Source organism: Eublepharis macularius, chromosome 1, assembly GCF_028583425.1.
Source record: "Eublepharis macularius isolate TG4126 chromosome 1, MPM_Emac_v1.0, whole genome shotgun sequence".
In the NCBI taxonomy this organism is placed as follows: Eukaryota; Metazoa; Chordata; class Lepidosauria; order Squamata; family Eublepharidae; genus Eublepharis; species Eublepharis macularius.
In genome coordinates this window covers 65,598,919-65,626,397 of record NC_072790.1, presented here as the reverse complement: position 1 = coordinate 65,626,397, position 27,479 = coordinate 65,598,919, and the positions used below count along the sequence as shown (strand labels likewise).

The 27,479-nt window shown below is 40.3% G+C and overlaps 1 protein-coding gene across 2 annotated transcripts in view; it reads left to right on the top strand.

Annotated features, from left to right (window-relative positions):
* KHDRBS2 (KH RNA binding domain containing, signal transduction associated 2) overlaps positions 1–27,479 on the top strand; it is a 551,370-nt gene that overhangs the window by 484,877 nt on the left and 39,014 nt on the right. For both annotated transcript variants that reach the window (XM_055000857.1, XM_055000848.1), the window contains one exon: positions 24,414–24,496. In XM_055000857.1, the coding sequence (XP_054856832.1) occupies positions 24,414–24,496 (83 nt within the window). The remainder of the gene's footprint in view (positions 1–24,413; positions 24,497–27,479) is intronic.

Sequence of the window (27,479 nt, the reverse complement as noted above, 5' to 3'; positions counted from 1 at the left end):
ATAGTATTGATGCTGCCTCTGGACCTCTAGATAAATGCAATGTAATGGATGGGAAAGTTGAGCCTTTGTTGTATGATTTGAACTACATCCATCAAATTACTGGGCAATATAACTTCAAGGAAAAGTTATAGAGGGATAGAAGCTGAGTGCTTCTAAACTCTTGACTCTAATAGCAGCTGATAACTGGAAATGTTTCTGTTTGCTGTTTCTGATATAAACTTTTTCTTAATGTTGGCATTTTGTATGTATCATTTTGAAATCTTTGATGGGATAAAAAATTCATCAGCTTCTTAATGCACTCAGATTCAATGAAAGCAAAACTAACATTTTTGTAAAACTGCTTGAAATAAGATGCATTTTTAAAGGGGTGACTCTTAGAGTGAATTAAAAATTCAGGACATTTGAGCTAGGGATATCTGTTATAAGAATAAATTCTGAATTACTCATAAGAGCATGATAGTATTGGATCCAACAGTCAGTTACCAGTAAAAGAAAGCACTTTGGTCAGCAGAACTGAATTTTCCTGTCTTCCCTCTCCCACTTCCCCAAAATTGCTGCTTGTGGCTGACAGGTGACAATCAGTGACAGTGCAGAGGCAAATTGGGGATCTCTGATGAGGAATGGAAATCAGCTAATATTGCCCCCCTTCTGTGACAGAAAGTGGCCTGAGACCCAACCCATAATGATTGTCTAAATCATCTGTAGCCTGTACTTGGCACTCAGTGCTCTCATAGTAGCTTCCATATAAAAATTAACACAAGTAGGGAATAGCATTGTAACAAATCCATTAAAATTTCTCCCTGAAACCATTAAACCTGACAATTAAAAATTCTTAAAATATTAAAACTCCATCACAAAATAAACCAGGAGCCTATCAGCAAAAGCAGAGCAACCTGAACAGCAAATCATCAAGAACAGATGCATTGCAAAGTTACAGCAAAAGGACTGCCAGAAGGCCACTAAAGGTTCCATGAGTAGGGTAGGATGGATAATGGTTAGAGGAAAACTGGAAGCATGAAAACAGAAAGCAGCCTCAAAACAACAGAAAGTAACTGAAAGCTTGGGAGGAAATAAGTGGTTTTACTTCATATCTAAAACTCAAAAAACTTAGCACCAGGAAAACTTGGGGGGGGGGGAAGTTCCTCAGACGAGGAACCAAAGCAGAAAAGGCCCTGACATTAATGCTCAGTCATCTTATTTCAGAAGGTTTAGCAGATCTTATTAGGAATGTGGTAGCTAAAAAGTCAATTACAGCGGCTCACTAATGAGAGTCAAGTTATCCCAGGGGATTGCATTTCATAAACTAATGAATGCACATATACAAAATGACACTTAGTTGAGCAGGAAGACAGTAATCCATAGTTATGACATACTGGTATACAGAACCAATGTGCTTAGAGGACCAGTGAGTGCCCCAACGCATGACAGGCCTTTCCCACTTCTGTTCATGTTCTGGGCCTACACAAGTACTACTTGTATGTACCTAGACAAAATCCATATGATCACCAAGTATTTGTCCATGTGTGGCAAATGTACGTGAGGGGTGGGTCAGTGCATTAACTCCCACTCCCATTGATGTAAATTGGCTCTGCACACCAATTTGCCCTGTGTACACCACTAGTGACAGTGCATCAGCAGGTATCCCCATCTCTTTGTTGACATATCAGCGCTGATTGATCCATGAAACTATCTCCTGTTTTTCAAAGATTTTTTTTCTTTTTTCTTTCTACTGTTCCTCCCATGGGAGTACAAAAGGCATCTGACAGGATAGCTGTGACCAAAAATTGTTAGGGTTGTGATACTTCAAGCAGGGCCTGGAGATTTCCCAGGATTACAACAGATCTCCAGAATACAGAGACCACTATCCCTGAAGAAAATGTCCACTTTGGAGTATGGACTTCATGACATTGTAATAGGGCTAATGGGAGGGTTGGGAGATGGGGATATGGAGGGGCATATGATGACATTGAAGATACCAGTGTCTCTATACTTCTTCAGATACAACCTGGAAGTGACAGTGGTAGCTCTAGGAATCATCACATCTCTATGATAAAACTCTGTGGTGATTCCAAGAGCTACCATTGTCACTTTCAGGTGACAGCAAGAGACTTTTCCCCCCTTTATTTTTCTTCTGCTTCTGCTCAGAATGGAGATGGACAATGGATTGAATCCCTAGGAGTGTGCCCACCATAAGCAGGCAAATAGTAAAACGATTAGACCTTGCTGAGGTCCAGGGTTGCCAGGTACCCATTGGGTGCAGGAGATCTCCTGCTTCCAGTTCCCAAGAAGAATAAAGGAATTTCTCAGTCAAGAGTTGGCAACCCAGTCAGGAAGGCTTGGGGCTCTTCAGAATTTATTCATCAAAGTGGTAGCCATTGAGCATCTACAGTTTGAGAACTGAAGGTATAATCCTTCACTATTGGCGCACAATGCTTCCATTGGCGTACCGTCTGCGTGCACATCCATGCACATGTATTGAATGGAGGGGAAAAAACAGGACTTTACTGAGACCTATGGGGATCCCTCTGGACTGTACCCTATTGCTTATAGGGCTGTAAATCTAAGCACATTGGTTAGGAAGAAAGTTATACTGAGGCTTATTTCTGATTTGTCAAGGTTAGTTCCAAAGACATTTTAACAGTAAGGGGTATTTCTGTAATTCTCTATGTTGATGGCTGTGCTGGGTCCTAGAGGAATACAGGCACAGATCATTTTTTTTCCTGCTGAGCCCAGCAGTTGGCTATGCAAGAATTTTTAAGGCAAAGAATCCTTCTTTATGCAAAATGAGTGTTCATAGCATAAAAAAGATGGATCAAGTTCCTGGAAGAATGATTGCTTTATTAGATTTCTTCTTGGCTAGACCTGTGAAGGTATTGCTTGTTCCCAGGTGGCAGAATTGGAAAGTTGCCCGAGTACATTAATCTTCTCGTAAAGCTGAAACTAATTTTTGGACTGATAAAGCAAGCTTTGCAAAAGTGGGAATCTGAAAAGAAATTGCAAAAAATCCATGAGTTTGACTTAAAGGAGAGTTATATTTAAAATGCATGCTAAAAAGTTCAGTCATGTAACCTACTACCTGGAGTGGTGAGTGTTTGGATCAAAAGCTCCATTCTTTGGGGCTGTTTTGGACTTGGCAATACATCTTTCATACGCTTCCTTCTTCTCTTTGAAAATTCTCTTTTAGATGGCCAAATGTGAACTCCTTCATTATGCGAACATTGGTGGCATGATGATCACAAAGACATAAAGATATAGAATCACAACAGAGAGATTTTTTTTTCTAGAGTTCATCACAAAAAGTATCCCCCCTCCCCCGCCCCCCATGGAAGTCACTTTTGTGTATAAAGCTGAGTGAAGCCAACATTAGATTATGTGTGACAAATGAATGGGCAATCATGGCCCAACATGTATACATGACAAGATAGACATATATGTGTCATCTTTGTACTGTAGGAAGTTCATCTTGAGTAAAGCAGTACAGTCACCAGACTTTGGATCAGTTATGGAAGATAAGCTGTCTGGTAGCATGATTGAGAAATGTATAGAAACTGATCTCGTTTAATGTATTCAACACATCTGCAATTCTCATCTCAGTTCCCTGGAGTGCTGTGAAGCATACCATTTTCAATATCTTCTATTATTCTTTTAATTCCTATGGAATTAGACCTTCTATCCCAAATTCTCAGTTATTGCTGCTGCTAACACTGAGCAGATGGTGGATGCAGGTAGTATAAGAATTCATTTTTCTTGTGAGCCTTATGGTGTGAGGCCATGTGTATCTAATTCACTCAAGAGTCCCTAACACCAATAGCACAATCCTAAATAGAGTCACATTCTTCTAAGCTTACCTACTTCAATGGGCTTAGAAGGGTGTAACTCTGCTCAGGATGTTACTGTAAGATTCCTAGTTCTAATTGTGTTTCAATTGTTCCTAGAATGACAACACAGGTGAATTGGGATTTGTTTCACTGAAATTATTTATGGACTTTATAATCCAGAATCTAAGATCTCAGAAGACCGGCTAAGCACAAAGGCAGCAGTCCTAAGGAGGTCTGCTTAGAATTCTACTGAGGTCCGATTCAAAGGGCTGACTCTCAGGAAAGTATTCTTAGGATTGTATTGCAAGTTCCTTATCTTTAGCAGCAGCCCATATAAGTAGCGTGGTGGGGGTAGGACTCTGACCAGAGCTGTTAAGGTGGTGTTGATTGTTGGAAGAATGACTTGGTCCATGTACCGGACCATATGCCAAGTCTACCAAACCCTACTGAGCACCACCAGAATGAACATTAATCACTGTAGGCAGTCAGTAAGTGCTCCCACTATCCTCCTGGAGAGCCACAGATTTTTAAATATCTGTATCTTGCCATTTATTTATGAGTAGTATTATTGGCAGGCAGACAATCTGTTACGCTTCTCCTTCACCCACATAACTGTATGTGAGTGAGATGTATTCAGATCGGTTGAGTAACAGGCTTAAGCAAATGGATGCTTCAGGGCAAAATTAGTTCAGTTTAAACCAATTATTTAAAATAATGAATGAAGTTTTTTCAAGGAAGACTATGCAACAAAAAAATTGCATCACTTATCCAGATGATGTTTAAAAATAGGGTCGGAGGCAACTTTCTTTTTTCCCCCGTTGATAGATGAACAGAGAATAGCACAGCCAGAGAATAGTACAGGATAACACAAAAATATCAATGTTTATTTAAAAATGTTGTATTATGAAGCAGAGCAATGAACATCTCAGGCCATTCTCTGAGTTCCCCTGGAAGGAAGGCAAGTGATCATAAATTCAAACCAGAAAGAGAGGGGGAAGTCATATTAAAGCAGGGGGGCAGCTACTGGAAAGACCCTATTAGCTGCCCCCCTGCTTTAATATGACTTCCCCCTCTCTTTTTGGTTTGAATAATATTTACTTTGAGAAGCGGCTGCTGTGTTAATTTTTTAGTCGCTTTTTATTTTTGTTGCTTATTATTTTTAAGGGTTTGCGGGGCAAGCTCAAAGGCAGGGTCCTAGCGCAGGAAAGAATTACGCAACAGCTTTGTTGGATAAAAACAGGCCACAACTTTATTGGTTACAGAAAGGAAAAAGGAGCGTTGGCAGCGTAGGGCACAGATCCCTGCATCGGGTGACCCGCCTGCCAGCCGATGATCCTCTCAGTCCCTCAGCACGCCTGCTGAAGGAGGACACCCTGGGATGACGTTTGTGGGTTCCACACTGGGCGGAAGCCTCTGGGTGGTTCCCCCATCACCTGAAGCAGGCATGCCCTGGCAGCCCCCCAAGCTGGGCCTGCCGCTGCCATGCCTGGTCCAAGATCCCTTATGGGGATCCCCATCTATGGGAAACAGTGCCAGCAGACCCTGATTTCCCCCAAAGGGATCGGTGCCCAACGCCCAACCACCCAACCCCAAGTTGTGACAATTTTAACAGAGAGACTGTTCCAAAGAGTCTCTGTATTTAACAACTGGCTTGAACAATATACCAGACATTAACATAGAACGCTAACCTTATGCTAATACATATCCCAACCTGACTATAACGAACTTGAGACCTTAGACACAGATGTAAATTAGCGGAGGGTGGGAGGGATTTGCAGTCCCGGCGCCGACTGAGTGGGACGTGCACTGGCCCCGGCTTAAATAAGATGCGGGAGGACCTGAGGGAAAACCTCTTCCCCCAGGTCCAGCAATGGCCCGCAATTGAATTCCCATGCCAGCCACTGATTGGCTGGGCTGGGAATTGCCTCCGTGCGGCTCGCATTAGAGCCACGCATCGCAGAGCTGGGGCAGGGAAGGAGCCGCTCCTGCTCGTCTTCCCCTGCCTGCCAGCCCCGCAAACGCCGGGCCCCGGTAAGAGCGGGGCCAGGGGCTTTTTTTCAGTTGTAATTTCTAGTATTATGAAGCACCTCGTACACTTTTTTTCTGTGGAAAGGCCACATACGTATATATGAAATAAATAATGAAATGATTACTAGCTGCAAAAATTGGCTATAAACATGGCAGTTGGTGGGTAAAATTTTATTTGATACCATTGATAGTATATGAATGGCAAGAAAGGCCAACTAACTGTTAGGCCTAGACTAAAGAAATTTTAATTGGTTCTAAAAGGGAGAAAAAGGAAAGACCTGTCTTTAAACAGAGAAATAGCATTCTTCAAAGGGGCTCAAACACAGAGGATTTACGGGCAGGAGTGAACCATTTTTGCCACTGCTTTCACTCCTTCAGTTCCATATTTGCCTCTGATTGGAGGTCTGTTCATTTGTATAAAGAGCATTAAATAGATGTTCCTTCTCCTTCTTGGGGAAGTCGATGTCACACAGGTGATGCCAACCAATTCGGGACAATGTACAATGAACTACATGATGCGTGATAACACTGAGTCTCTCTACACAAGACATCTGACACATGAAGAACATGTTTCTGGAGATGCAGTGGTAGCCAGGAAGGGTAGTTTAAAAAGACAGAGCCAGCAGCAGGGCACTCCAGGTCCAAGCCCAGCTCTGGAAGGCAGCTCCAGCCCATTTCCATTCCTCGCTGCCCTCTGGTTGTGATCCCACACACTTTTAGACTGGAGAGGTGAAATTGACAGAGCCTTTGGGGAGGCAAAGATGAACTTAACAAACCCTCTGAGGAGCGATCTCCTCCACTTCCTGGCTAACATAGCATCTTCCCTATACTTGATGAACACTCACCGAGGCATCTTGTGTAGAGAGACTCACTACTGAGGGGAAATGAAAGCAAATGAAGGTAAGAACAGGAAGGGCTATGTAAACACACACAGAGTGCCAAAAATCATGATAATCAAAATGACAATAGTTTTCGCTGAAAATGAATATGAAAACATGCTAGTCCTATTTACAAAGGTTGAGAACAAAACAGCTGTTGTGAACTCTATTTTATCTTCTTCATTTACAATAGAAGCTAGGTTTTAAATTAATCTTCCACAGATCCTCAAATAATTACAGTTATGCTCTATGTTCTTAGAAATGGATGTGCAGGACTACTTGGTGGAGTCTGCTTATGTGGAGGGATCTTAGCAATGGTGGCTTGTTCTTAACTATCAACACATATACAAAGGACGCGGAAGAGTTCTTCCCCAAGGGCAACCAGCAAGTCAGGACTTTAAAACATCCTTGTCCTATTGAGGCCTGTTGTTTATCACCTCTCTAATAATAAGTAAAGAAGCAAATAATATTAGCATAATTTAACAAGCAAAAGCATAAAAGTAAACTGAATCATTTTTGCTGAGGGGTATTGTTTTTTACAAGAATCACTGGAATAGTAAAAGTAAAAATTATAATCAGTAATCATGGTCATGTAGGTACAATTCTTCCATCAGTTAAAAAAAACATTAATGAGAGCAGTTTTAAGGAATTTAAGACAAAGCAAAACTCTTTTTTGTAGTTATTTTTTGTTACCTCATGATATTTGTTCCTGTCATATGTTTGTCCTTGGCACTGATTTGCACCTTGACATTCTTGTTATTCTCAAACCATTAATTTGGGGGGAAATCGCAGCACTCAATGACTGCAGACTCCTCATCTCAACCTGTAATTTAGCATTTTCATTTTTCAATCTATTGTTCAAGCAAAGATTTTCCATATTGGATATGGCCCACAGGGGCTTAATAAATTAAGTCAGATTTCACACTAAAGGCTTCGGGGAATGAATAAAAAAGAATAAGGATTATCAAAAAGAGACCAAAGGGAACTGACTCTCTCTCTCTCTCTCTCTCTCTCTCTCTCTCTCTCTCTCTCTCACACACACACACACACACACACACACACACTCTCCAAGTAGAAAGTTGTACATTTGATATGACTTCATTTAGAAATATCAGTGACAGAACTTTTTAAAACATTAATCACCAACAATCACAGTTTTATGTTAGTACATACTCATTAGAACATGGCAAGATAACCCTGGCTCTCTGATAAAGGTTCTTAAATGACATGCATGTTTTCAAGCACTTGTTTGATTAGAAAAGGTAAATTTTGGAGGCATCAAAATTACAAGTATAATGTTTGTAAAGATGTAATAGGTGTTGTAGGGAAAAATGGAAAATGAAAATAGGTATTATTTTTCTTTGTTCTTTTTCTTTAATTTTTGTTCTCTTTCTCTCTCCTTTTTTATTTCTTCTTTTCTTTCTTTTTTCTCTTCCCTTTTTCTTGGGTTTTTAAACTTGTCAATAAAATAAAAGTATTCTTTTAAAAAAGCACTTGTTTGTCACATTTGTTTAAAAATGGCCACATCATTACAAAACAGATGAAGAAACCCTGAGATGGTTATTCTTTAAAAATGTTCTCATCTATCCAAGTATAACAAACAAAAACAAAACCAGACCAGTTCTTCTTAACTTGTAATTCACTACCATCCACTAGGTATGCAACATCATTATGAAATGCCCCCGCCCCCATACCACAAGATAAATATTAGGACATAAAAACAGCACTGCAGGTAAAGCAACTGTATTTAGGTAGGTTTATTCATATATGCATATGAAACATAGCTTGGATTGCCAACTTTGAGCAGAAAAAAATCTTGGAGATTTGGGGGCACTGCCCTAGAAGGGTGGGGTTCAGGGTTATCAGGTCCCCCGTGGCCACTGGCAGGAGGGGAGGGGTTGCCAGGGGAGACTCACTGCCTGCTGTGTGATGACATCACTTCTGGAAGTGATGTTATCATGTCACCAGCCTGCTGGAACTGCTCTAGTTTGGGGACAAAAACTATGGGTTTGGCCAAAGAACCTGTAACATGGTGAAGTCATTTATGGATGCAAAATGACATCATTATGTTTGCTGATGACATAAATATACAACCAGCAAGAGTGCACACAGGTTGGTGAGTCACCCACTTCCCTTGTCATTCCCCCCCCCCATCTGCCAAGCAGTGGCAGGGGTGGGATATCCCCCACCCACAGCCCTAGTGGGTTTTGGGGAAGAAAGTGACATCAATGTGGTATACCATACAATCTGCCCTTCAAAGCAGCCACTTTTTCTGGAGGAACTTATCTCAGTAGCAAATATAAGCAGGGATTCTAACCATGCCATACAAGTTCAAGTCTCAGAGGGTAGCTGACTCTTTTGGGCCACTACTTCAAATCAATTTCTCTCCTTAATTGTAAAGGACTTTGCACTGTTACTCCTTTGACCTTGACCCTTTCTGAGGCTGTTCTGTTTTGGTTCTCTTGATGCTCTGTTTGTCATGTTTAACAGATACCGGACCAGTCCTGATCCTAGCTTGTGAAAATATCCTATATTTTAATCAAGACTCTTCACCTGTTTTTGGGATTACATCCATGACTGACAAAATGTTGCTCAAGCTCGCTCAACACACTAGTGTAGTTCTCTAGTATGACAGAGACGGAGACTGTCATTTAACCACACCCAGGCTTTTTCAAAAAGCTTAAGTGCTGAGTGAACACGTTTCTTAAAAAGAAGAGAATGAATTTTTATGGTGGGCAGGCGTTTTCTGATTATATAATTATTCCCAGTACTTCTCATTGCTGCTTGTTACCATGGTGGTGTTCCCAGGCTGGACCCAGGGACACCACCATCATCTTAACGCCTAAGAAGGGAGATTTTTTAAAAGCTGCAAGGGCTTGGTCTCGATCAGGCCTACAGCACTGGGGCCAGGACTCCCCCACCCCGCCCAAGTGAATTGAGCAGTAGTTGGGCATATGCATATGCAGAGGTTCCATACTTCCCTAGAGCTGTGTGTACAGGTTACTTGTGCTAAGAGGATGCAGGAGGATGGATTATGCCTATCAAATGATCTCTTTGTCTCTTACCCATGTACAAAATCATTTTAGAGACAAATATGCAGACAAAGAAAGTTAGGAACTAGAAGGGTCTCCTGAATAGTGACAGCAAATACATTCAAATGTGATTATGTTCAAAGAGATTATAAGTGCATCAATAAAAGTAAAATCATCCCTGCATGGCCGCTATATATTTTGGCACCTATTGTGAACTTTGCTTTCAGGAGGTTCTTAGATTGCCACATTTGACACTGTCTATCTCGTATGGATGTTGAAGAGAAGAGCTACAAAGGATGTCTTACCAGAGATTTGAATTATGATGAACGTTCCTTTGCTGTGCTTACCCTTTGTTAACGGCATTGTCATCAACAGCCTCAAAATTATCTGTAGTCGTGCAGCATGAGTATCTTAAAGAAATGAAAGCTTGGCAATTACAAAAAAGCAAGATATGAACATGTTAAAAAGACCCACTCATCAGCTATGTAAGGGTTAGAATGCTAGGAATCTGCTTCATACAAGAGTAAAACTCATTATTTTTCTATAGAGTTGGTCTCGCTTTCAGGTAAACATGTTTCCATGATAACAGAGACAGGCAAAGTGCAAGAAAGCTTTCAATGTTTTGTTGCAGCAATATACAATGCACTCCACTTATATATTGCATGCTTGCTGGGAACAGATGCCAACCCTGTTTAAATGCTGGTGTCTGTTTGACAGTGATAGCAATTGCTAGAGTTGTTACTTGTAATATCCAACACTTTTATGGGTAAATGTTTCAGTCTTAGGGAGCAACCCTAGTTGTCCCTAATAAGCATACCAGTTGCTGAGTAAACATGATTAGGATCACTCTGAATATCGTTTCACACTGGCAATCCACAAGACAATGCATCTTAATGCCCCATCTGATGACTTTTCAAAGACCTGTCTTTTGTGCATAGGATGGTGGTGTAGCGTGGATTTCTGGTAGGAAACCAGTTTGCTCATGGAAGAAGAAATCTTATCTAGTAAGGGTATGCAATTAAGTATACCCAAGCTGAAAATATACTGCAAAAATATCGTATCAGTATTTTGGGGGTATATTCAGCAATCCAGAATAAATCCAGGATTCTCAGGTATGCCGATAATCTGTTCCCAAATGTATCTGTGTTCAGGAATACTCAGGAATCACAGCCAATTTGTTCATCCCCTTTGCAGGTTTCCTAGGTGACAGGGGGAGCTCTAAGTGTCTCATTGTACTAGCTTGCCTGGTTGGGTGCTGGGGTACTCTGGTTTGATGTTGGTTCTGTTGGGCTTGTTTGGTCCCAGGTTCTGCCTAGCTTCTAAGAGTGAAACTGGGCTGCACTGTTGTGCTGGGCTTGCAACAGTGCCCCTGTCTTCAGTTCTACTGGATTCTCTGGTTTGGCATCAGTTTCACTGAAATTCTCTGGCTTGGTGTTGGTTTTGTTAGGCTTTGTTGGTTTTGTTTGCATTTGGCAGCTTTTGGCCAGTGTGGTTGCTCTTGTGTTTGGCTAAGGCTTTTTTCAGCTTCTATCATTGGCCTGGAGAAAACATTGGACAGTGATTCCCCCCCCCCATACAATAATAGAGAGTGCTGGAGACACCATTTCAGGGACTTATAGAACTGGACCCCGTAATCCAAACAACTTCAAATTTAGGAGTTCTTTAGTGGACAGGTACAACTAGGTTCTCTGTAGTTTTGGTGTGGTTTGCTTGAAAAACACACCCCATCCCCAGAAAGATCCCCTGCATAGGGAACAATGGAGCCAAATATATTCAGATTCCTGAATAAAATCCGAAACTAAATACTATACTGGTATTTTTGGACCTGAATATCCAGAACAGCAATATTTATGGCTTTCTTGATACCCAAATATGAAAAATACTATGATTTCTTTTAGTGCACACACCACTTATCCAGGGCAGACATCTTTGCTGAACCTCCAAGTAGGTTGGAAAGATTTTGTTGCTCCTGAATTGTCCTGAAAATTGTAGTCTCATTTATACAGGGAATCTTGAATGTATGTAATCTTCCCTTTCAATCTGCATGCTATCCATCCGAGACCTTAATCCAAAATACATTAGTGGCTGGAAGTATGTTTTATTGCATGCAGTGGGTTCTTACTTTCAAATAACATGGTCTACATCAGAGTGTGCCCAAACTCTGTGTAAACATTATGTAAATGTATATTAATGCCTTTGCTGCTCTAACGAAATAATTTTTCAGCGATGACGTATTATGGAATGATATCTTAAAACTAAGAGCATGGTGCAGCCAGATGCAAGCATTTGAAAGTCCAACTTGTTTTAATGGCAGTTGAGATTTAAGCACACTGAACCTTTCCATTGAAGTCAGGAGCATTTAATTTTGGCTGCATTGTGCCCTAGGATATAGTTTCCTGTAGTAATGGAGGAAGTGATGAAGATTCCAGGGCAAAGGAAGGAAACATTATTGCTTTTTGAAGCTATTAAAACAGATGAAATTCTCTTCCCTCTTTAATTGCTATGATTCTCTAATTAAAGTACTTAAATTATAGACAACAATATTACCTATATTGATTTTATTTCATTATTTTTAAACAGCATTATTACCTTTTCCTTAGTCTTTTGATTGGCACTCCATTTTAGTTCCAACCACAGAAGTCTTTTTTTTCCCACTCCTTGTGTAACTTTTAATTGTACATGACCTTTTGGCAATAGCTCCCGTAGAAGAATGAAGAATCTTTGTCTCTAGATTCATTACTAATGCGTATCTTTTAAAACCAAGACAAAATTTCTGTACTAGGCCTAATGCTTGGCTATCATTTAATACAGAACAATTTATCACATCCAAAATATCTTTTCTAATTATCGCTTGTCTGTGTCTGTTCCAATATAATATGTTGCACAGCTACTGTGAGAATTTCTTATTCTTCTGAATTGTAAGCAGCAACAGTTGGCCTTTGAAAAGTGCCTTCTGTATAGTTCAAAAGAGTGTAATGTTTCTCATCATAGGAGCAGGGTTAGTCCCGCTAGCTTATTAGAAGCTGCTGAGTAAGATCTGGGCTGAGTTTCCTTCTACTCTGCTTGCAGATACTTAGCCTGAGTGTGGCCAGAAGAACAAACTGAAAGGCAGGAGCCAAAGAAATTTGGCATTTTGCAAGGGTTATCAGCAAAGTACTGCAGCACCAGTGGGAGCCTTTGGGGTGCAAGGATCAATTATATGCATTTTTGTATCTGGAAGTGATGTCACAACTGTCTAGGAACTCATTCATCTCTATTTTTACCATAAAGATGGACAACTTCCTAAATGTTGTGACATCACTTTCAGGTATAAACAGGATTGCCAGTTCCCCCCAACCTAAAAATGGGGGGTGAGGAATGTGGAGAATGACAGTTACTTAACTATACAAATGCACAAAGTGCATGCGCCCACATCCTCAACCAATGATGTAATTTCCTGTACAATGTAGAAGTAACAGATCATACCAGGGCCAATTCAGTAAAAATCAACTAAAAAACCCAGAGTTTGGGGGCTGATTTTTACTGAATCAGCTCTGGCATGAACAATCATTTTTGGGTTGTGCCAGAAAATCACATCATCAGGCGGGGATGTGGGTGTTGAGGCTAACATGCACAGAATGAGGCAGCTAGCAGTGACTGATCAAAGTCATCAGGAGTTACAGAGTGATGACAGGTAGCTATCACATGACATCAGCCAGGTGACGTATTTCTCTCTAAATGCCAAGGACATTTGGGCTGGCACAGTGAGTCAGCACTGTGCTGTGATAGGCTAGTAATTAATATATAAGAGAACAGAGTCCTTTACTTTTGGGGCTCCAGCTCTGTGGGTTGTCTGGCAAAGCACTTTGTCAGCCAGCATAATAAGTCTGTAAATGTATCCACCTGTAAATATTGTTTAATACACCATTTGTACTAAAGCTTGGTGTGTTGTGTCTTCTCTTGAACCTGCCATTGAGGTCAGTGCAACATAAGCAACCACGACAGTGGGCACATGTGTGCCCAGACAGCCAGTCTGCATCCTGGACTGCCTCCTCCTGTTTTCCCTGCTGGTCAAGTGAGCAGTGGCAGGGAGTGGCAGCTGGAAGCAGGGGATATCCTGCCCCCAGTAGGGGGCTATGAAACAGAAAAGAGGAGGGTCCTCTGAGTCTGGAAAGCTACACAATTACAAAGAGAAAAACCTCGGAGGTACACTGGAAATTATATTAATAAATTTTTTATAATTTTTTTTGTGCAGAGTACAGTGCTGAAGTGCTAATATATAATTCCTAATAAATATTACATATAAATATCCAATAAATACATACAAAAGTACATATAAATTTAATCAAGAGTCCAACTGGTATAGTTTCTCCACTAAGATAATGAAGTAAAACCTCCAGAGATGAAGTTCATCATGTTAAATCCTTTTTCTGTTCTTTTGTAAAACCGTTGATTCCTGCGTGTCCTCAAAGGACAACATAGTCTAGTGGTTACAGTCAAAGGCCAAAAATATGGCTAAGGAGCCTGATTTCCAGTGTACCTCCAAGGTTTTTCTCTTTGTAATTGGGTAGCTTCCCAGTAGGGGTCTGGCAACCCTAGCTAGAAAACTAGAAGTGACATCACAATATTTTAACAGTTTGTCCCTCTCTATGCTTTTTTTACTTTACAGATAGATGGATTCCTAGAGCATCAGATAGATGGATTCCTAGAGCATCATGATGTCACTTATAGGTACAGACTGGAAGTGATGTCACAACACGTCATCACTCCATGACCCTTGCTCCCACAGGAGTGAAGAGGCTAAGTGACACTTGGAACCCATGGGCAACTGCTTGCCTACCACATCCTGGAAAGTGACAAGCCTTCCCTTGGCCCATGTTTACCCCCTGGAACGTAGACAAAATTGTGTGTTAAATGGCTTTTCTGTAAGCCACTGATTTCTTTTGGGGAGAAAAAAACACTGTAAAATGCCCAAATAGATTAATTTAATATATGATATAAATATTAACGTTCAGCATTTACACATCTGTGATAAGAGCAGGGCCCAAACATCATTTCTATGTCCCATACAACATGACCCCATCCATAGAATCTCATGAGTAATGAAAGGAAAATACTGAAATGAACCCTATCAAGATTAGGAGTTGAAGAGTGGGTTCCTGAATTCCTTGGCCCCAGTAAAATGTTCACTCATCTCCATGTTTGGCTCCTGGAGGAGAGTTTGAAATAAGAATGGAATGAAGGGTTAAATGTTGTTATAGAATCACATCCAAATGTTAACCCATTGCCAGAAAGAACTTGAACTTTAAAACACTGATTAAATTATACACAACTAATCTTTGTTGCTAATTTGGAAGTAAGTCTCAATGAGTCCACTTCCTATATGAACTATCCAGAAAGCTGCCATGGCTGATGGTATAGAAAACTGCTGGGAGATCTGGGGAAGTCTGCAAGCTTTGGATTCCCAATCTGTCTCACTCAGTGACCAAGACAGTTTCCAAGACAGATTCGGGATGAAAACAGGAATCATTCAGAAGTATCAGGAGTTGAGCTGCCCAAGAACAGAAGGTTGGCAACACTTCAGTAGTCATTGAATTAGATCCAGTGATCTGTGGACTCAAGAATGCCAGATTTTCCCCACATTCATCTCACCCCAGAAAAGTTTGTTCTGGGGTTGTGGGACTCGTATGATCTAATAGCTATATAGGTCAGGAGGCTATACTGGGAGAGAGAAGGGCTCAAATTGCACCCTTCTTCCTCATCCATCAGTAAAGCTCCAAGACCCTTCTGATGGTCCAGATGAACTGAAGATTAATGCTCTGTGCTATTTGGCCAGGGTCTTTCTGACTGCAGACATACTTTCAAAGGAATCCTTTCTTGATTGTCTGATTAGGTAATTTACAAGGCAATCTTAAAATGGCCTCAGACTCCTACTCTGTTTCTCGACTAAGTTTTTCTTAGGATTGTACTGTTAAACTTTTCTCATAATGCCCATCTAAAGTTCATTACAGATCGTGGAACAGAAATAAAATAAAATGTCTAGACAACGATGATTACTCTCTGGAACATTTAATGCTGGAATGCGTAAAAGAAGAGACAGTCCTTAATTTTAGTGAAGTTAACTTAACAGAAACATGCTTAGATGCTAAGAAATAGCTATCATAAAGTAGCTGGAATTTTAAATTTTTGTAGCAGGATATTGCATGAGCGAAAAAGATTTTACTTTTGAAAGGGTAACTGTATTAAAAGGACACTAGCAGGAGAAGTGGAAAAAGTAGTTTAAAACTTTAAAAATCTCACAAATGCAATGACACAGTCTCAGAATAAAATGCCCACCCTAAATTAAAATGAAAAGGTCAGAGATAAAGCCAAGAAAACTGAGCAGCACTGTGGAAGAGACTGTGTGAGGGGAACCACCCTGCGTCCAAAATGGGAACGACTTCTCCATTATGCTGCTGTTTTTCTACATAGGTTTTGGCTTTAAGGATTTAGATTGTGAATATATTATATTATATAAGTATATTATATGTATTCATATATGATTGATAAAATGGAAGAGAGGAGAATTGTGTAAACAACCTTGTATTCTCATTGGGGAGAACAGTGGGGTATAAATGAAGTAAATGATTTTTTTAAAGTACAGTAAGTATTACTGTAATCCGAAACAGAGTTACACTAGTCTAAGCCCACTGATTTCAGTGGGTTTAGACTGGAGTAACTCTTCTTGGGAGTTGCACTCTCTATATAGTAGTGATATGCTATATCAATCTAAGGAAGGATCCTAAGAAGCAACTGAAGAATGGAAGGTAAGAATCCGGCATGGTATGCAGAATCCAGGCATTTATTGATTGTATAAATGAATGGCAGTTCTTCTAGAGGTTAGTGAGGGTTTGAGCAAAAATAAAGGACTTGATTTTCAATGGCTCTGTCATACCACTGCAAAGATCCCTGCTATACTAGGACACAGGATGATTCTATGGGGTTTCTCAAAGCTCTTCAATCATTTCAAAGCTCTATAATGAGTCTCAAAAGGAGAGCAGCATAGGCGCAGGAGATGCAGGAGGTTGGCTAATTTGTCCTTTCCTCCCCACCACCAGAGATGTCCCCCTAATTCCATGGAGTTTCACTATATCTTTACTCATTGTCTGGATGGCTGCAAAACACACTAAGCTAACCAAATCACAAGCACAATAATCCCTATTTGCACCTCCAAACCTCTCATTTAAATGAGGCTTAAGCAGAAATCATATGCACACTACATACATATTGCAGATTCTTAAAGATTCAAAAGTGGTTTATTAGTAGTCTATAAGAAGGAGAGAGAGAAAGGGGTAAATGAATGGTCAATATAGAACATTTAGATCATCTGATCCTGATCAAACCCTCACTAACCTCTAGAAGAACTGCCATTCATTTACACAGGTGCATATCTGTTTGAGATTTCACTGATACAGCTATACATCTTCTACAATCTCTCTTTGTCATGTGAGGCAAGTGATGACTGCAACTCTGTTATGGAGGGGGGACATGGCGGTCTGCCAAATGGAGCTTCCTCTGTGGTGGCCAAAAAGACTTTCTGATGTTGTACAGATTGATTTGTTGTTGTTTATAAAAATCATAACCGAAACCAAGAAGATACTCTGTTGTGTGACTGTTTTTATTTAGGTAGGGATGCTTCCCTCTGAATTTATCCCAAAATATCTGGATACAAATTGCTTGATCTTGTTTACAATGTAGTATCAATACGTTAGCTACCTGCCATTTCTTCTGCTCTGAATTTCTGTGTTTTAGCCCTTTGTACAGGCTATGGTGCATACACAGTTGGCCACGCTTTAAGTTACTTCCATCATTCTGAGCTTATTTCCTCCTTGATGTTCTGTATGCACATGAGCAGGGCAGAACCTGGATGCTATAGAGCACACCATCACACCAAGATTCTTTTTGGTGCTTCTGTCAGTAATTCAGAGAGGCAGGAATGATGTGAATGAATGAAAAATGGTTGAATTTTTGCACCCACCATTGCCAGATGTAGCAACTGGCAAAGCTGCATCAAACAAAAATAGGCAGCTGCAGATTTGCCCATTTCATTGCATTATTATTTTGTGGACTGAATGTTTTCTGCATCCCACTCCAGCTGTCTTGTGATTGAACATGGACAATGTCTAAAATTAATTTCAAAATTGGCTTTTGCTTTGTTCAAGTTCTTTTGCTGGTCAGTTCACAATACTGGCCCATATTTGAACTTGCTCAGTTATTGTGTTCTGTTTATTATTTTAATTAAGAAATTTTTATGCTGCCTTTCCAGAGCCCTGATGGAGGCAGGTTACAAATAAAAACTCCATAAAATCACCCATCTATGCTGCATATCTAAAAAAGATAGCAGCTTGCATAATTGAACCCTTGAAAGGTAATAGTACAGTCTCTTTCCATTCCAGATCTGTTTGGAATAAGAGCTTTTTTCCCTGACATTTTTAACGTGCTTCTCTTCCGGGGTTTTTTGGAAAATATCACAAAATGTTCTTACGCTCTCAAATGTCACACAAGTCTATTCTATATATTAGGCAGTCAAAAAGATACTGGCTAAAAATGATCATAGTTAATGGCTAGTACATACAAAGTTCTACCTGTGAAAAATCCCAGCTGTCACTAGTTATTGAACAACATAACATGTCAACCAACTGATCACAGATAGAGGCAGCAACAATTCCTGTAATCATGGTAGTTTGGGAAAGCGTCACCAACCATTCATCTGGAAATTGCTGTTGACTATAGCTGTGATCTGTCAGTGCATTCATATATTTTAGCACTCATCTGCGAGCCAAATATCTTGCATATTAAATCATATTTTGAAAAATGCCTTAATTTTTATATGTAAGAGTTTCAGTGGAAACTGCGTATCTATAAACTCAATCATTGATATGTGTTGCTGCTTCAGTTATTGAGAGAGTGGCTCATGTATGAATGGCTTTTGATATGCATTGGACTTTCTATGGGGCTCTGGTCTAGGCTAAGTATCTGTTTGTTTCTCTGCATTTTTTCCAACTGATTTCATCCAGACCTATATGAGATAATTTCATCATGCACTCTTGTTAATTATATGTCTTCTTAGGGTAACAATCACTCTTCCATTGGTGAAGATGACTGAGTGACTTTATAGCAGCATGGCAAACATTCAGAAATTTATAACAACTATGTTCCTTCTGTTGATGAAAGTAGTTGAATATGCTCTTAAGTAACTGGCATTGGTGGGATCAAATAATCTTTGCAGGTCACCGGTAGAGATGGGCATGAACAGCAATACGAACAAAAAAAAGCCATGAACAGCCCAATCTGCTGTTTGTGAACAAGCTGTTCATGAGACCCCATTCTAAACGAACAGGTGGTTGTTGCAAGCCTTGTTCATTGCTGTTCATCTTGCTGTTCATCAAGCCAGACAGTCTGGCACCTGCAATCAATTCCTTTGGCAACTTAGGCAGGGATTGTCTGAACTCTGTCTGAACTCCTGCTATTGCCCTGGAAACCCCAATCTAAGCCCAGTTTAGTTTGATAGGCATGTCTTACTTTCAAGTGTGGAGCTCCAAATTTGTTACAAGGAAGCAAAGACCAGGGGGGAGGGGGGCTCCCAGCTCTGACTTTGCAGACAGTGGAAAGGAGGAGACAGTTGCTGCTGGCATTTTGATAGAGAGAGTGCATTGGAGCTTGAATTTTCTTTGTGTGTGGTGGGATAGGGATCTACCCCTTCAAGTTCCAGGGCTGCTGCCAGGCTCTGGGCCAAGCTATTATTTATTATTGGTACCTTTCCTGCTGCCTGTTCAGGTAAGGTTTCTGGGAGTGGTGCGGTAGGGATCTACCCCTTCAAGTTCCAGGGCTGCTGCCAGGCTCTGGGACCAAGCTATTATTTATTATTGGTACCTTTCATGGTGCCTGCTCAGGTCAGGTTTCTGGGAGTGGTGCAGTAGGGATCTTGACCAAACTCGGATGATGGCTGGAAGAGAGCCTGCTGGCCTCCACGGACAGCCAACCACGAATATGTTTGTGAACTGGGCCATGTTTGTGGTTGTTCATGAGACCCTGTTCATGGATGGCAACGAACAACGAACATCATGTTCATTTTTTTTCTGTTTGTGCCCATCTCTAGTCACTGGTAGTGCCCTGGAGTTTGGATAGTATATATATTTTTAAAGCCAATCACTAACAGATCAAGTGGATATGATGAGATGGGAGCCAGTTTGGTGTAATGGTTAAAAGTGGCAGAACTCTAATCTGGAGAACCATTTTTGATTCCCCTCTCCTCCACTTGAATCCAACTGGGTGACTGTGGATCAGTCACAGCTTTTTGGAGTTCTCTCAGCCCCACCCACCTCACAGGGTGATTGTTGTGGAGATAATAACAACACTTTTTATAAACCGCTCTGAGTGGGCATTAAGTTGTTGTGAAGGGTAGTATATAAATTGAATGTTGTTGTTGTTGTTATATTAAAAAAATAGCAAGGGTTTGTGGGCCCAGCTTTGAAGGGGGATGAGGGATGAGGGCCGAGCATAGAATGCACAAATGACTGGACCAGACAGTATTTGGATAGGTATCTAAAACATCAGCTTAGAATGGTGGCACACCACTGTTTCAAATCACAGCAATCAGTAGGCTGTGGCTAGCTGTTGGCTGGGGGGTGGGGTGGGGGAATCAAACACACAAAATATGTGTGGCTATTTCAAAATGCTGAATAGCAGCAAAAGAAATAAAAGAGAAAATCATCTAGAGCGGTGAAGGCAAAATTTTTGATAATGCCCATGAGAATAATTTTTGCTAAAAGGAAACCTGCTAGTGATCACATTCTGAAGAGGTAAAGCACTAATTGCTTTGGAAAAATCAAGGTTGGATCATTGACTGTTTTGAATCTAGACATCTTGGCAACATTCTATGACATTAGTAAACTTGAAAAGTATCAGAAATGCAACTGGTTAAATCAGGGGTCATTTTGTAGAAAAAGAGCGGGAGGAACTCATTAGCATAACTCATTAGCATGTGCCACACCCCTTGACATCACCAGAAGTGTAATTAGCATAACTGATTTGCATATGCCACACCCCCTGATGTCAACTATCCTGGCTGTTTTGGACCCAATCCTGGCCATTCAGGGCCGAAATTGGGCCCAAAATGGCAAAAAAGGTCTGAAAATGGCCCCAAAGGGGCCCAAAATGGTCAGGATCAGGCCGCTGCTGAGTAGGAGAGTGATCTACCACCCGTCAGAGGCCCGATCTGGGCTGTTTCAGCCCCAATCCAGGCTGAAATGGGCCCAAAATGGCCGAGAGTCAGGTGGGCAGGGCCACCTGACATGTGACCTCTTTGGGGAACTGCTGGAACTGCATTCCTGCGTGTTACCCCTCGAAATGAGCCCTGGGTTAAATGTAGTTTGCTTGTAGTACAGGAAGTTTTAAAGAGGTACTATGTAAAAATATAGGCATTCCTTCTTGGCTCTGAAGGCTTGTCAGAGGGCCAACATGGTGTAGTGGTTAAAGTGTCAGACTAGGACCTGGGAGTCCCAGGTTTGAACCTCCACTTGCTGGGCAATCTTGGATCAGTCACATGCTCTCAGCCTAACCTAGCTCACAGATATGTTACAAGGATGAAATGGAGGAGAGAAGAACATTGTAAGCCACTTTGGGCCCCCATGGGGAAAAAGTAGAATATAAATTAAGTAAATAAATAAATAAATGGCAAGATTTGAGTCCAGTAGTACCTTAAAGATCAACAAAATTTTCAGGGTATAAGCTCTCAAGAGTCAAAGTTCCCTTCATCAGCTTTGACCCTTGAAAGCTTATACCTGAAAATCTTGTTGGTCTTGAAGGTGCTTCTGAATGCGAATTTTGCTGTTCTGCTGCAGACCAGCATGGCTACTCCCCTGAAACTAACTAAATAAATGGATATGAAGCTGATCTGCATAAATGCCCTGCCTAGGAAGCAAAGCCACTGCAGATTCATGCGTGTTTGTTGGCAGTCCTGAGGGCCTCTATTCCACCCGGTGCTCATTCAGATGCCCCTGTGAACATACCAACAAGGGCTACCAGTCCTGGGAGTGGTTTTTGGTGTCCTCTACTCTAGGGGTTTTGTGTGCACAAAATCAGAATTAAAGAGAGACATATAATTCTTTTTAAAATACCTTTTCTATTTATACTTTTGACTCCCTTCATTGGCAATGGCTTGCAGAATTTCAGATGGTTTTTCCCTACAGATACTGTCTTCCTTGCACCATCTTGCTATGCAGAAAGAAAGAAAGAAAGAAAGAAAGAAAGAAAGAAAGAAAGAAAGAAAGAAAGAAAGAAAGAAAGAAAGAAAGAAAGAAAGAAAGAAAGAAAGAAAGAAAGAAAGAAAGAAAGAAAGAGAAAAATTGTTTACTTCAGGCATTCAGGGCATACTGAAGCTTAAGGCTCATTTTAAAAATTAATTGGCTCCTTTATGTTAATGAATTTATTCAATATTGAAATTATTAGAGCAAGAAAATTTTGAACCCATTGGCTGAAATTATGTTGAACTAGCTGCATTATGTTGAACTAGCTGCATTTTCTAATATTAAAACAGGATTAATAAGGCGAAAGGTTTGGAGCATAACATACTGTATTTTTATTGTACTGCACTGTATTTATTATTAGGTCTCTTTTGAGTCCTCTGACTAATGCAAAATGGTTCTGTGAAATTTATTGTCTTATGTTTCCTATATGTTTGATTTGACATGGTCTTTTGAAAATTGCCTTGAGTCCAAGAAGAAAGGTGTCACAAATATTTTTAAGAAACATTGTCAGTTTGGAAGGAGGGCATGAGCTAAATTAATGGAAATAATACTGCAAGACATGCCTCATAGAATGAATCGAATCCTATATGGGCAGAGGGGTCTGACATTTGGTCCTCTCTCTGTTTGAGCAGTGCAATCCTAAAAAGAGTTACTCCAGTCTAAGCCCATTGAAATCAATGGGCCTAGACTAGAGTAACTCTTCTTAGAATTGCAGGTATCCATCATCAGCGTTGTCTGGTTTCTATACAATCCAGGAGACAAACAAAGCTGCCAGTTTCTGCTGCCACACCTCAGCATCTCGCCTACTATGGCAGAAGGTGGAAGAATGACTGAGAGGGCAACATATAGCAGCATATGCACATGCACTTGCTCCATTCATAATCCATATCTAGACATATTTTGAGCTGATGTCTTGCCTTTGTGCCTTCTCAGTTGGAGGCCAGGCAGCCAAGGTTGGTAGCCAGCATTCCTGCATTCTCAGAACCTTTCCTGGTCTTTATAAAAGCTGCCTCGTCCTTCTTTCCTAGCCGAAACTGAATTGGGAATATATAAATGGCAGTAGAGATTTCATCATCCTGATCATAGTTATAGAAATGTTACATAGTTCCTTAGGCAATGTTCTGCTTCCTTACATGCACCACCCTACAATTTCGAATAGGCAGATTGAAAATGTGCATGCCTCAATTTATGACTCTCTGGAAAAAATGGTTTAAAAAGAATAATTCAAGGAGGAGCTTTAGTGGCCCAAGTGCAAACTGAATGGAGGGGAGTTTGCCTATCAATACGCTTTGTTAGTATCCCACTGCTTGCTTTCCTGTGTTGTGAAGACAGTTAATTTATTCCATCTGCATCCTGGTTTTCAACCAATTCCCATTTTTAGATATCCAGTATATATTTTGGAAGATCTCACCTGGGGTGAGGTGAGTTTGACAAAGTGGTTAGAGTGTTGTGCTAGGATCTGAGAGGTCCCAGAAGATCCAGCCTTCTGTAGAAGCCTGCTGGGTGATCTTGGGCGAGTCACACACTCTCTGCCTTCCTCAAAGGGTTGATGTTAAGATAAAAGGGAGGAGAGGAGAATGATGAAAGCCACTTTGGATCCCCATTGAGGAGAAAGGCAGAGTGTAAATGAACTAAGCAAATAAATAAACTTTTCAGCTCAGCCACTTAGGCTGGCATTTCCATCAGATTTCTGTTCTGCATCTCAACACTCATTTCCCTGTTGCTCAATAATGTGTTGCTCAGTCAGCTCCGCTGTGCCCTCTCATGCAGCTGGCCAATAGCTGCTTTGAAGGAGTGGACACGATGGCCATTGTGTATGCTAGTTCCGCTGTCTTTCAGTGCATGCTGTCAGCTGCGGTGGGAGAGAGATCGAAACAGGAATGAATGAATACTCCATGAAGTTAAAAACGTTCATTACAAAGGTTATTTATAACTATTATCTGTGGCTTTTTCTTCAAAGTCATACCACATTTTTTAAATGAAAGACATGAATGGTGTGTTTTATGCTCAGTAATGACCTTCTTAAGGGTGTAATGAGATCAATATACTCTTGCAATCATTTGTTCATTTCTGTGGCTATTATTCACCCGTGGATATTTAGAAAAGCATTTGTATATTGAATTCCAGAGAAAACAACGAGTTTCATTAGCATCTGCCTGAGATATTCTTCTTTCTACAGTGCAAACTTCATTATAGCAGTGAATAAAAAGAGATCTCAAATTAATCATTGGTTTTTTTTTTACTCAGCCCATTCACGCTCTTTGCTAATTTGTAAGTTGTGCTGTCCTATGCAAATATGGCATCTATATATCATTATATAATTTCTCTTCCAGCCTAATACCTTTTGCAATATATCAGCCTTCTCAATTAGGTTTCTGTTTTTTACTCTAGGGATATGATGATGGTTATGGGGGTGAATACGATGAACCAAGTTATGAGGCTTATGATAACAGTTATGCTACACAAACACAGAGGTAAGCGCTCATTGATTTATAGATAAATGTCTATGGTAAATATTTGGTCTGCTGAATATCCTTCAATATCAATTGCAATCTGTTTCCAGTTCTGAAGCAATTTCTCAATATATCTCCATTCTTCTAAAAATATTACAAAGCGGTATTAATTTTGCTAGGCTTAACTCATCATGGATGATATAAGGAAAGTGAAGATGGAAAAGCCGGACCCCCTGCAAAGCCAGGCTGGAGAAAAGTGCTCCCATAGCATCTCTACCCCTGACTCACAATTTCACCCTGTCTAATAGATTTATTCATTTAAGGAACCGAATGACAACAGAATCTGCCCCAGGAAAATGCAAGAGTAACTTGTCCTAATAGAGTGAAATAAATAATACAAAAGACATTAACCTGGTTCAGACGTAACACAAAACAGTTTTCTTTTAACTATAGTCAGTTCGTGAAATAAGGATTTGGCTTATAGAAGTTTATTTCTAGCTGTTGTATTTTTGTCACTCAGTTTGGATGGAATGCTCAAGTGTTACGTACCCCTCACCCCAGAGAGCCTACCTTTCAAATTGCAAATAGATAGGACAAAGTTTCCCCATTTTATATGCAATTAACATTCTTATTTTTGGCAACCCAAGAAAGCAGAAGGATCCGCAAAAAGTTTACTGATAAGAAAAAAGTGTAGTTGGTTACGATGTTTAACAGGAAACTCGTACCATTTCTGTGCAGAGTGTGGAGGGATCAGGTGAATGTACTGCTTGCAGACCCCCTCCCTAGCATTTGTATATACTCTATGACATGGATATGTTTTTCCTTCCATTTCCTAAAGTTGGAACTACACATTCTATGTATTTCTATTATCCTTTTAACCAATGTTTTGTTTGTTTTATTGCATAAAGTCACTGAGACTGCAATTTCAGGAGTAAAACTTTAGTAGAGGAGAAAGGGGGACTTTTTAACTCTTTTCTTCCAGGCAACTTTACAGCTGACAGTTTCCTAGAGTAAAGTATAACACTCGTCTGTATCCATCCCAGGCTGTAGCACTGCCTGTATGCCAGAATATATAAGCAAAACATTTTCCCTATGCTATCAGTTGCACCATCAGAGAATAAAAATCTCCAAACAAACATGAACTATTGTTATATATACTCTTCCAGTCTATGAAGGCAACAATATGATTGGTGGAAACAATTTGGACAATGGATCTATTGGACCTATCAAGATCTGAGTAATTAGGCTAGTTGGAAAATCTCCCTCCTTACTTTTCCTGTTCCTCTTACCTCCAGGAACTTTAAGTCAGACAGGCAGGTAAGAGTCAGACTCAAAAGGTTTCTGAATTTGCCATCATTTATTATGCAGCTGTTAGTTAAATTAGATTTCCACAAGCCTCATTGTCATTCAGTAAAACCCATCAGTTCATAACTCAAGAAGTCTGGATCTCTGATCAGCCCATGTAGCAAAGATCCTGAAAGGAAAAAAAATCACTTCCCTCTGACCCTATGCAAATGTGAAACTAACAATCCCAGTTTGAGAGTTACATGTCATAAATCTGACTCCTTTTGTGAGCTATGCCTCTCTTTGTTTTGGTTCTTCATATGTAATGTGTCAGCCCTATGGCTGGAAAATTCTTCCCAAAAGTATGAATCAGCCCTGGGACTAAGAAATGATAAAGAAAACAGGATATAGGGTTAGATCCTATTAGCTTTTCCATTGATACAAGAGGAAGGAGAAGCAATCTTCCCTAGTTCATCTCCTTGCCGCAGCCCTGTCCAAGGTGACTTTTGGTCCACATGTGACCTATGATCTCTGTCATAGTTTTTGAAGTTGTCAGAATGGTACCCATCTTCCTTTTGTGTTGCAAGAAAATATGGTGCAATCCAAACCATAGTTCATTCCCAAGTCAAAGCAAAGTGAAGCAAACCTGAAACAGCAGCAACCTAACGACATCATAAATGTCCATTATTCTACCCAACCAGTGTGGTTTTAAAAAGTAGCAGCCAGTTGGCTAGCCAACCAAAAGGTCCTAAACAACACTGCAGTCCCAGGCCCCATTCTCTTGCAAGACAAGGTCAAATGTGTGAAGAAAGACTTAGCAAACCACCTTCAGGACCCAAATCCTGCATATCTCATCAGCGTACACAACCTGTTAAAATTATTGATGTTCATGACACTATAAAAATTGTGCAGACGATAGATGTTGGATGGATGGAAGAGCAAGGCCATTCATTTCTGTTTTGAAGTGATTGCATTGGAGACACAGATGTCCAAAGGAAGGCAGAGATTGCATTGAAAAAAGACCAAAGACTTCATGCTCTGACTTTGCTAAGATTTGATTTGTTTTCTTGAAGAAATGTATGGCTTGTCCCCCAATGTCAATGGCATATTACTACACATTTGTTCCATTAACTCTCAGCTCATGTTGAATGCTGTCTTTTCAGCAGTTCTTGAAATCACACATTAATAACTATGTAAGAGCTTGCCACATAATACATGCAGTAATACTCTCTACAAAACTGAATTGCGTTGATTTAATAATTCAGTTTTATTGGAAGACTCAAGACAGCAGCCAACCATAGAGACTGAATTTACAATCAGTTATTGAGTTTGAGGGATTTTCTCCCTAGTTATTCTACCACCATCCTATTATTATGTTCCTGCCGCCTGCTAGATTGTTACACTTGTGTGTCTTCATTTCTTAAGAGGTTTAAAGCTTTTATTGAGACAATCGGAATCTTTCATTCACAGTTTTGTTCATCTAGAATCCAAAATAATGTTTATTTAATTCAGCAATAGCTCCTTTTGGAATTAACCACAATTGCTAGATTTTGTATGCAACAAGAAATCCTGTAGCTGCATAGAAGGAAGTCATTCAGCAGGTGCAACTTTGTGTACATAGCAACACAAGGACAAGACGTAATTCGTATAGAGGTCAATAAACATCAAGCTGCGCCTGGTAAAATTCTTTCTTCAGCTCAACAAAGCAACAAGAACATGT